The following is a 12,389-nucleotide window of genomic DNA, read 5'->3' as shown; positions in this document are numbered from 1 at the left end:
CATATAATTCCTAAAGGAACAGAAGTTACATGTACCATATAACTCCTAAAGGAACAGAAGTTACATGTACCACAGAATTCCTAAAGAAACAGACATTACATGTACCACAGAATTCCTAAAGGAACAGAAGTTACATGTACCACAGAATTCCTAAAGGAACAGAAGTTACATGTACCATATAACTCCTATAGGAACAGAAGTTACATGTACCACAGAATTCCTAAAGGAACAGAAGTTACATGTACCACAGAATTCCTAAAGGAACAGAAGTTACATGTACCACAGAATTCCTAAAAGAACAGAAGTTACATGTACCACAGAATTCCTAAAGGAACAGAAGTTACATGTACCATATAATTCAGAATTCCCTGTTACATGTACCACAGAATTCCTAAAGGAACAGAAGTTACATGTACCACAGAATTCCCTGTGGGATCAAAGTTACATGTACCACAGAATTCCCTGTGGGATCAAAGTTACATGTACCACAGAATTCCCTGTGGGATCAAAGTTACATGTACCACAGAATTCCCTGTGGGATCAAAGTTACATGTACCACAGAATTCCTATAGGAACAGAAGTTACATGTACCACAGAATTCCTAAAGGAACAGAAGTTACATGTACCACAGCATAACATTTAATAAAGTTTACTTATGAATTATACATAAATAATCCATTATTCTATTGATGTACTCCAAAAAACATAAAATGGCAAATATCGAACTTGTTTGGCTTGGGTGCCTTCACAGATTGTCTACGCACAGATATCGGGCCTGGCATTACCTATGATTTACTAACAATTTTCTCCATCGGTGTCTGTACTGTTAAATATTAACGAAGGCCCTTGCATGCTGACTGAATTCTTATAGTCCCATATTATTTCTTCTTGTAAGTTACACGGAGCCATTCATATCATAAAAAAGCATGATGGTCATTCTAGAATTTGAATTTATAACCTGATGACCTTTCAATACCAGGATGTAAACTTCTGCTATGGCTTCGAAGTAACTATGAAGGTCATTAAGATATTGTTGTGATTCATATTAAAAAGTATGATCAATTAAATACAAGAATATTATTTCTATGTCAATTTTCCAATTGTCCTGTATACGATTGCAAATGAAAATTCCAGACGATCTGTTTCAGTCATAAACATGTGACGGGCAGGTACTCGTAAGAATAACTCAGTACCATCTTGTACTGGTGTACTGGTACGCTTCCTGGGTTTTTTTTTTCATGCCAATTTTTTTCTGTCCACATACAAGCCACATGTCTGACTCACAAGGAAAACGAGTGTGGCTTAAAAACACGGAAAATGAGGTATGTAACACATAGCTTATCAGCAGTTTAATTAACACTATCTTTTTTGTGATAAAGGGCAGATAATTAAAAACAAAGTCAGAAAACAAGAGCAAATTAGTGAAAGCAATGACCCAATTTGGTAAATTTGGTGACTGACGAGACGGGACAGACAGATGAACAGACATCCATAGATATGCCCTACTGACACACTGATGTGGCAGTAAATGGTCTCCATTATCACTGCCATCATTTGTTCTGGTTACGACACCCCTCAAGGCAGACCACCAGCCTATTGATTTATCATAAAAAACCATGATATTTAGCTTATTTTAGCAATGGTTTGATATTTATTTTTGTAATTTCCATCACAATATCACAGAAGCAGACACATTTTGGTGAAGCCGAGGTTTTGCTTTCAAAATGGTGTAAAAAAAAGCAGACAATAAATCCCACAGGAATCCTTTCTCATACCACCACGAGCTCTTATCGCTTATAAGTTTGATATTTGCTCTATCTTTTTTAATATTGATCAGGATTGATAGCCAACAATAAATGCATCAGCTGGTTGAAATGTGAGTCTACTGTGCCTGTTGAACAGAGTGATTGAACAGTAACATAAAAAATTCTGATTTGCAATTTCTTGCAGGCCAAGCAGCAAGATGCTCAGAATATAAAAAAACTAAGGGAAATATGGAGGTTTGTACAAATCTAACTACAATACAGGGTAAGGCATCATAGTGTACAGGATAGAGAATTATATGTATATAACCTTATAAGGTTTAGGGTAAAACACCACACACTACAGAGTACAGCACCATACAGTACAGGGTACAGCGTCATACAGTACAAGGTACAGCATCATACAGTAGAAGGAACTGTATCATACAGTACAGCATCATACAGTACAGGGTACAGCATCATACAGTACAGGGTACAGCATCATACAGTACAGGGCACAGCATCACACAGTACAGGATACTGCATCATACAGTACAGGGTAGGGTCTTATATAGCCTATACAGTACATGGTAAGACACCATACAGTGCACGGAACAGCATCATACAGAACAGGGTACAGCAACTTAAAGTACAGGGTACAGCATCATACAGCAGCATCATACACTACAGGATACAGTATCATACAGTACAGGGTACAGCATCATACAGTACAGGGTACAGCATCATACAGTACAAGGTACAGCATCATACAGTACAGGGTACAGCATCATACAGTACAGGGTACAGCATCATACAGTACAGGATACCATATTATACAATATTAGGTAAGACATCCTACAACACAGGGTACAGCATCATACAGTACAGGGTACAGCATCATACAGTAAAAGGTACAGCATCATACAGTAGAAGGAACTGTATCACAGAGTACAGGGTACAGCATCATACAGTACAGGGTACAGCATCATACAGTACAAGGTACAGCATCATACAGTACAAGGTACAGCATCATACAGTACAGGGTACAGCATCATACAGTACAGGGTACAGCATCATACAGTGCAGGGTACAGCATTATACAGTACAGGCTACAGCATCATACACTACAGGGTACAGCACCATACACCACAGGGTACAGCGTCACACAGTACAAGGTGCAGCATCATACAGTACAGGATACCATATTATACAATATTAGGTAAGACATACTACAACACAGGCTACAGCATCATACAGTACAAGATACAGTATCATACAGTACAAGATACAGCATCATACAGTACAAGATACAGCATCATACAGTACAGGGCACAGCATCACACAGTACAGGATACTGCATCATACAGTACAGGGTACAGCATCATACAGCACAGGGTACAGCATCATATAGTAAAAGGAACTGTATCATACAGTACAGGGTACAGTATCATAGAGTACAGGGTACAGTATCATAGAGTACAGGATACTGCATCATACAGTACAAGGTACAGCATCATACAGTACAAGGTACAGCATCATACAGTATAGGGTACAGCATCATACAGTAGAAGGAACTGTATCATACAGTACAGGGTACAGCATCATACAGTAAAAGGTACAGCATCATACAGTAGAAGGAACTGTATCATACAGTACAGGGTACAGCATCATACAGTACAGGGTACAGCATCATACAGTACAGGGTACAGCATCATACAGTACAGGGTACAGCATTATACAGTACAGGGTACAGCACTATACAGTACAGGGTACAGCATTATACAGTACAGGGTACAGCACTATACAGTACAGGGTACAACACTATACAGTAGAAGGAACTGTATCATATGGTACTGGGTAAGACCTCGTAAAGGAAAGTTTAGAACCCTATACATTTGAGGATAGGATTTCGTACAATTGAGGATACGACTTCATGCAGCACAAACAGTAAGGTGGTGAGAACAGTTGTCACCAGGTCAAACATACATATCACTGTACCATTTATGCCTATATTTGGGTACTTTATTGAAGAGAAACTTTCACAGCAGATAAAATTTCGCCCATTTAGCCATTTCGCCAACAAATTGGATGAATCAGTGTCCTATACCAGCTACAAAATAACAAATGAAATATGTTATCAGCCTTTCAAAATGATTAAGTTTAATAGTAAACATGAAATGCTATGTCACAGTCAGTGCCAAGCTGTTAGTTTATCTGTAAGTTGAGATACATGGTATCTACAATCAGCTGATAAACAACAAACCTGATATGTACAACATGTTGTAGCATAAAACGATTAAGTATGTTTCTCTTGCTAAAAAAAGGTTGTATTACTGAAGTGAAAAATGACTCCCTGTGCATGAACTTAAATCTTTTAGTTATCACATGAACTGTCTTATGGATGTTACTGGTATGTTTACAAATCTACAAAGTCCAATACATGTTATGTACTAAATACAAAACGTATACCATTCTAACATTACATCTATATAACAGTTTATCTTTCAAGCGACCGTATAGTAAAATAACTTTAGTTTAACTTTGTTATAAAAAAGATCTGACAGTTATATTGACTGGTAAACTCCAAAGTATTCAAGCGTGACAGGAAACATCATCAAAGTCAATAAATATGACAGTAATGTGAATTAGTATCACCAGTTAATTCATCATATCTTTATCATGCCCTGTAACATGTAACACCTGTCATGTTCAGGTCTTTCCGGTGAAACAGCTTGACTCTACAACATGTCTAACAGAAACAAAGAAAATGCAGCAACAAACTGGAACTTGAAACAGCAACATTCACACATCATATGTCACTTATACTTAAACCCTCGATAACCTAGTCACAGTTTTGTTAAGTCATCTCTCCAACAAGTGTTGATACTCACAGACAACAACACTTATAGTCCAGATTTTTATGCTGAATGCAGAGAATCTTTTACAATTATAACTTCAGCCATTTAGCATTAAAACTAGAAGGTGGACTGAAGTTTATTCCAAAACTGAAAGTATTAAAGACAATCATAATATTGAGTAGAAATGAATACATGAGGAAAAAAAACTAAATGAATGTTTGCTCACATATGGTTTCAAAAGTACCTACACAAAGACGTTACAGGAGAGAAGAGCTGAGCACAAGATCCCACTTTGACAGCTGGAAAATACAAGGACTGAACCAATACTCAGTGAATCCAAGGACCAAGAACTCTAATGATAGTAAAGATTCAAGGTTTAGTAAGCAACCATAGCACAGACCCATAGAATGAACTGAACCATGACTGAGTAATCACGATAATTATATGACATGGTTCAAATATGGCACTGCATCCAAACAAACCTAGGTTATGTTTATCAAATATATATTCCTTACATATATACATAAAATCAGAGAAGTAATACCAAAACTGTGAATAAAGAAATATGTCAATTTTTTATCACGCAACTCTGTTTCATAAAGATGCAATAGAGCAGAAAACAATATATCTGCCAAGTGCCCCACAGAAATTGATCCTGGGCCTCCCCTGTGATCATCCATGGCTCTGTCAACTTATCTAAAGAAGCACGCTTTCTCATTTGTGTGATAATGACATATGTTAGATTTGATGTATTTTGCAACAATTGCTGAACAAGTTATCACAACTTGTATGAATCACTCTTGTTGGCTAAATGGAAACACATGAGGGGTCTTACTGTGGCAGAAAACAAAAGGACATGATGAAAACCCATGTGGTGGGGCAAGTCACCCCATACATTTCCATATCCATTCTGGGAATCCAACCCAGGACACCTCGGTGAAAGGCAAGTGTTACTACATTGTCACTCGACCACAGTAACAGTATTAATACTATGCACAAAGTAGTGGCAAGAAGTCGGTTAAAACCTATAATCAAATATCGGTTAAAATCATACCGACTTTCTAATGTAGTTCATAAATTAAATAATTGTCTGTATTGTTAAAACACAAGACAATAATAAGGTTACACTGAATAAGCATTAAAATCGTTCATTGGTTTAAGATAACATTTAACAATTATGTGTTGTATCCGATAATTGTACCATCACTTATACAAGCCACCAAACCCCTTCTTTTATACTTCTCATGTTTTTCATGAAATTTCCTTAACAATGACAAATATACACAATTACATTACAAAGGAACAGAGACTTTTGATATAAAGGAATAAGAAACTACATCCAGCCAGACTTCTTTGATGTTAGCTTTTATGGTGGTTTACTGAGCCATGAAGTCGTCAAAGCTGGTTCTCCATCACAGTTATGTAATCTTATCTACCTGTGCCCATACTATAGTCATGTAGACTGCACTGACTGGCCTGATCAAAAGCCATTTTGCCATCAAGTCAGATGTTAAACTCATTTTTGAAACAAATATAATACTTATAAATAAATAAAAGTATCACAAAACTTAATAGAGCCAATAGGAAATTACTCAGCTTTTTAATGCCATTTATTTAAAGGCGATTTTCTTCACATTTCAGACTGAAAGTGGTATATAATAGTAGGTGGTATTCAGCTGTAAATAGCTTAAACATGTATTTTGTTTTGTATGAAAATTTATCAGAAATTACCAGACACAAAAGTAAGCAAAATTATTTTGAAATCATTAAGCTTTCTACTGCTGATTAGTTTGAAAAGATTGGTCTAGTTACAATAATGTATGTATTTTTAGAGTGAAATAGTTTATAAACACGGCAAGGCTAGTTGACTTTTTTATAACCTTACAAAGAGATATAGGCAGTATCTTATCTCTCTGAATTATAAACGTCCCTGACAGGAAATACAATGATAGTTACAACTCAAAACACTAACCAAGATGGTATATTTAATAAGGTGATTTGACGGTACCCATAACCTCAAATTATATGGTGGTATTTTCAAAATGAATATTTCTTTGTGAAACTCGATGACATTTTCAGAAGCAAGCGTCCTTAGCGATCCGAGTGTAGGTACACCGGTACTGGGAGGCATCCGACCGGGAAATCCCTTACCACGGCGTGTGTCGGTCACTACAGTAGGACAAACGGGGACATAAGAATTTATCTGATGTTTGTTGACAACATAATTCAGCAGACGTGTGACTATCACACTAAAACAAATCACTTACCGAGTCGTTCCCTTGCGTGCTCCAAGCGAGAAACTTCTCCAATGAGATGCAGACATATGAAACACGAAACCAGCACCACGATTCCTGCGATGCCAGCGCAGTGTCTCGCTTGCAATCTCCATGAAATAACCCTCATTTGATCTCAGTTCATTTTGAAGAAATCTGTTTGTGTGATTTCATGGGACCTGTGCATGTATTGCACCTAGTGTACAGACCGACTGTATCACAATCCGAAGGCAGTGTGTTCTGCTTACACTCAGTAAGCATGCTGTCTTGTTTTGTTCCACTCCGTCGATATCTATTTATAAATGACAGGTAAAGCGGACATTTTCAGCGGCAGATGCGTAGTTTCGTACGGAAAATTAACGCAGAGAGGACGTACCGATGTCTCATACCGGCCTCTTTGACTTAGATCAGATAATCGTGATTTCATTGAAAAAAATATCAATATAGTACTGGTATGTTCATCTAGTGTTTTTTATCATTGTGATACGAAAATTTCATGATACGGGACAACAACAGATGCGCGTTGTAAAGCGCCAAAATTTGAGGTGAACCTCGTGACAAATGAACTACAGTCGAAATTCGTTCTCTCGAAATTCAAGGGATCGTGGAAAATATTTCGCCATATCCGAATTTGGACTCAAACAAAGTGTCTAAATAAGGTTGACGATATCAGTTTCCTGACGTTGATTACATTTGAACAAAGTAGGACAACAATAAAAAATGTAGGATAGCACGCAAACAGCGTAAGTAATATGTTATTTGAAATGACAGTAAATATACAGAGGCAAATACATATCTTTTTTCTCCTTTTATTGTTTAACCATCCAAGCAAGAAGACAATAACAACTCCAATCAAATACATTTGTACTAGCGTCGTTCCGTCCAGCACACGAGTACACTACTCTACTGACCAAGTACATATCATGTATTTAAAGGAATGACAATAAAATAAAATTAAAACTTGCTTTCAATACGCTACAAGAAACGATGTATGAAGGTACAGATAATCTTAATATGATTTTATAATGAATAAACAAACATATGAATGCGACATTAAAAAGTTTTTACCTGTTATAGAAAACATACCAGCACCAGTCTTAACAAATTGTCGACATGTATAAAATTCTATCAATGAAAAATGCTTTCAAGTACTTAATTGTCCAAACACTAAACCTAGCGGTGTGCTCGATCACGTTACTTTCATAAACAAGCTCAAAATTAGTTTCTCTCCGAACTAGGATTTCGTCATAAAGTTCGCACTGGTTTTGACGGTTTCGTTTTTTTCGTTCCTGAAGATGCACGCAACACATATAAACTCTATTATACTAAATGTTTTCATGTCTTGTGTAAACGCACTGCTTTTTTGACGTACAGGTAACACAATGCTACAGCATGGCGACACTAGTTAAGAAGCAGACATTTAATTGGATAACCAAACTGGTAATTAATCGTGAGAGACCAAGTGCTGTGTGTACGATGGACCGATACACTGTAATTAGCAATGTGTTACGTACAGATGACTTTCGTTATTACTTCTCGGTTAATTCTCACTTAGCCAGCATTCTGAAATTTACATATACTACCTGGCCAACAAGTCCAGTTTTACACATGAGTGAGTTTAAGCTATAGTCTGTTCTTACTTCCAGTGACGTGAAATATGAAAATGAAAGTTGAATAAGATTTATAATATAAAGATTTAAATTAATTCATGTTGGCAATAAATCTTACATGTTTACGATAAATACTTAAAATATGTCCAGTTTTATTAAATCTACATATATTAAGAAACCTTCACCTGAAGATTGTTAATTGTCTTTTCAACAAGAGTTGTATCAACAAACATTTTAAACACTATTGTTTAAATCTGTTGTTTTTAGTAGGTTTTTATGACGGATTTAGAAAACCAAATAAAATATATTCTGTTAATCATCATATTGCTTACACAGCTTGTTTATAGAATCGTGGAATATAATTAGATATTGATTACATTAATTGCTTTCAATGATATTTTATCATGTGATAGCCTCTTTGTGAAATAATTATAAAAGTGTAACTGATATACAAGTGTTGTTATAATTTCACATCAATTAAAACGTGATGAAAGAAGTCATCAAAGCTTGGATTGGTGTTACCCTTACTTGTTGGCTTGGTTGGGTTGAAATTACAAAAAATATATCTAAGGTCTCGACTTAAATTAGAAATAATATCATTCTCATTCCATGATGGCAAATGCACAGGTTAACGTTAACTTCACAGAAAATGGAAGAGTTGAATACAATCTCCTTCATGCAAGCTTCAAGTTTTCCGTCAGAGCCAGACGTAGTGACAGAGTTTATTGGAGATGTATACAAAGACCATGTCCAGCCACAATTGCAACACTCAACAACATTCCTGTTAACTTTGGACATAATCATAACCGTCCTGGAGATACTATCAAACTAGCAGCAGATGTGTTTCTTAATGAAGTAAAGCAATGTTGCAGTGAAGAAGTTTGTGCTATTTCAACTATTGTTGACAAGACATTAGGCAAACTCTGTGATAGAGACTGATTACAACGTTGGTGAGATAACATCAAAAATTCCTACATTTTAGAACTGTAAAGCATCCCACCACAGAGCCTGTTCCAAGGCCTTACCAAAATGTGCTTCATAACAAAAGCGGACTTCCAGGTTACCTGGTCAGAAATGCTAGCAGGAGAGACATTTACTCTGTGATGATGCCAACAATAATTGACATAGAATCATCACTTTGCTACTGATGACAATTTGAGTAAACTGTGGAGGAAAGCACAAGGATGTGGAGGTGGCTGGATGCTATAGACAAGATGATGAACTAGTTAGACATGCAGCTGTGCTACAATAATTGCCCCTTGATCAAGTGGAGGATGTGTGGTTTTCTGTCCCTGACAACAATGATGATATCTGCCCTGAAACTACATAATTTAAGGACTATGTTACAGAACTGTGGGTCTACCGACAACAAAATCATATTGAAGGATGGCACAGCAAGGTCAACAAACTCTGTCAACATGCACACCAAAACATCCTCTCAGCTTTTCAACATGCTGAAGAAGATTCAGGTTATCGATGCAGCAAAGATGATCCAACTTTCAACTGAAGGTAAACCTAGACCAAAAAAGAGGAAATACCGCCACAAAGACTAGATTTAGTCATCTGAAGGACTGATACAGAAATAAACAAAATGGTGTGCTTACTTATGCTGATGCTGCATCTCATTTACAGTAAAGAACGAGTGAAATCAACTGTGTTGCATTAGAAAACGTGTATTCATGTTATGGTATATGCCTTCTGAAAAATCCTGTTTTGAAAAAAAAAAACATTCTTAGTGCCGAGTTCAATTAATTCAACTCTAATTGTGTGGGACTAAAATTTTTCCTTTGCATGTTTTATAAATATGTATAACGTTCATAATTAGTGCTGCTTGCTGGCACCCTTACGGTAGTGTTGAATTTGACTGAAATAAGTTTGTGCTAATATTTTGACCAAGTATCAATTACTTTTATCTATTATTGTGCTAAGAGTAGAGCCAACACCGTAGTATCATTAATGGAGGCATTGAGGTTATTCACATTTCTCCTGGATACCTGAAGGTATGCAGGGGATTGATGAGAAGGGGTGAGCTTAAATATATCAGAATCAATCCAACAGACTAGAACCCGCCTCTAGTCTGTTGGATTGATTCTGATATATTTATTCATTATTGATACTAATAGGTATTTTTAATATATGCAATGAGGATGCATGGATTTACAAATATCAAATTATGTACCCTTATTCAACAAAGGTGTTGAAAATCTTAGCTGCTTCATGTGTCCTTTCTTATATTTTTTTCTATTATTGAAATAATTGAAAAATAGTGGATATATATATATATATCTGTTCAAAATCCCATGGGCCTTAACGGTCATCTGACTATAAACAATTTCAGCAGGGAGAAGGGTTATTTTTTCTGCTTTAAATGAAATCTTACTAAGAAGCTGTTTTGCATGGTGCAGATGGTAGTTTTGGTGAAGAGTGGGTAACTGTAACAAGTGTTACCTATTTTTTTACCTTAAAGTTGGAGATCAATCCAAACGGTGAAACTTGAGAAGAAGTTTGAAATAGATGTTGCACAGGAAAACCATGATTTCGCAATCATGTTACCAAATTACCTCCCTAGCTGCCCTATCAAAGTTTTGACGAGGTTGAAAAATAACAACACTTTATTGGTTGCCTTTCCTTAACATTCCCACCAATTTTTAGCTCAATAGCACTGGTGGAACTGGAGAAGAAGTTTAAAAACTGTTTTTCAAGATTGTACCCATGGCGTGCTTGTCATTAAGTTTGGCAACATTTTAACTTTTGAAAAGGACAATTTCAAACATAGCAAAGGGTTGTTTTGAAAATGGTACTAACACACCAGTTTTTATTTCATATTAATTGTGCATTAGCACCTAGATCCTTGTGTAACCAACATACCAGACTTCCTGTGACCTTTGTGGTTGTAGCACATGATTATTTTACCAGATTTCATGTGACCTTCATAGTTTTAATATGAGACAATTGTACTAGACTTCCTGTGACCTTTGTGGTTGTTGTATGGGATAATTGTACTGGACTTCCTGTGAACTTTGTGGTTGTTGTAAGGGATAATTGTACTGGACTTCCTGCGACCTTTGTGGTTGTTGTAAGGGATAATTGTACTGGACTTCCTGCGACCTTTGTGGTTGTCGTAAGGGATAATTGTACTGGACTTCCTGTGACCTTTGTGGTTGTTGTAAGGGATAATTGTACTTGACTTCCTGTGACCTTTTGTGGTTGTTGTAAGGGATAATTGTACTGGACTTCCTGTGACCTTTGTGGTTGTTGTTTGGGATAATTGTACCTGACTTCCTGTGACCTTTGTGGTTGATGTATGGGATAATTGTACTGGATGTCCTGTGATGTTTTTGGCTGTTTGGGATAATTGTACTGGACTTCCTGTGGCCTTTGTGGTTGTTGTTTGGGATAATTGTACTGGACTTCCTGCGACCTTTGTGGTTGTCGTAAGGGATAATTGTACTGGACTTCCTGTGACCTTTGTGGTTGTTGTATTACATACATAGGGAATATCATTCCATACTTATTGTAAACTGAGAACTTTGATGAGCAATATATCATTCTAGACTTATTGCGATATATATGAATGTTGCTTGAGGAGAATGATTCTTGACTTATTTTGACCTATAATTTTTGTTTGTGGGAAATATCATTCTAGACTTATTTTGACCTCTACAGTTGTTTGAGAGGAATACCATAAGAGATTTAATAGGACCTGTATGGTTGTTCGAGAAGAATAGCATTCTTGACTTATTGCAACTTATACGGTTGTTGTTTGAGAGAAAAGTTTTCCTATACTTATTGCGAGCTATGTCGTTGCTTTTCGAGGCAAATTTCATTCTAAGGCTTGTGACTAAATGGGTTGTTGTTTGTGTGGAATTTCATTCTGAATATCTTTCGACTTATTTGGTAAATTTG

At 36.3% G+C, this 12,389-nt stretch overlaps 2 protein-coding genes across 2 annotated transcripts in view; both read right to left on the bottom strand.

Annotated features, from left to right (window-relative positions):
• Positions 1–7,003, bottom strand: part of LOC132546090 (heparan sulfate 2-O-sulfotransferase 1-like) — a 65,211-nt gene extending 58,208 nt beyond the window's left edge. Inside the window, exon 1 of the mRNA XM_060209786.1 lies at positions 6,868–7,003. Within this exon, the coding sequence (XP_060065769.1) occupies positions 6,868–7,003 (136 nt within the window). The remainder of the gene's footprint in view (positions 1–6,867) is intronic.
• A 4,399-nt stretch (positions 7,004–11,402) lies between these two features.
• On the bottom strand, positions 11,403–11,975 carry LOC132546089 (activating signal cointegrator 1 complex subunit 2 homolog). Its single transcript, XM_060209785.1, has one exon. The coding sequence runs from the start codon at positions 11,973–11,975 to the stop codon at positions 11,403–11,405; it is 573 nt and encodes a 190-aa protein (XP_060065768.1).
• Positions 11,976–12,389: the final 414 nt, after the last annotated feature.

This window comes from Ylistrum balloti, unplaced genomic scaffold (assembly GCF_031769215.1).
Source record: "Ylistrum balloti isolate Yb309-2 unplaced genomic scaffold, AGI_CSIRO_Ybal_v1 Utg369874, whole genome shotgun sequence".
In the NCBI taxonomy this organism is placed as follows: Eukaryota; Metazoa; Mollusca; class Bivalvia; order Pectinida; family Pectinidae; genus Ylistrum; species Ylistrum balloti.
The sequence above is the reverse complement of the archived record's forward strand: the minus strand, read 5'-3'. Positions and strand labels throughout refer to the sequence as shown.

Coding starts and splice junctions, on each gene's coding strand:
- LOC132546089 (XM_060209785.1), bottom strand. CDS start 11,975: ATGTATGTAATACAACAACCACAAAGGTCACAGGAAGTCCAGTACAAT.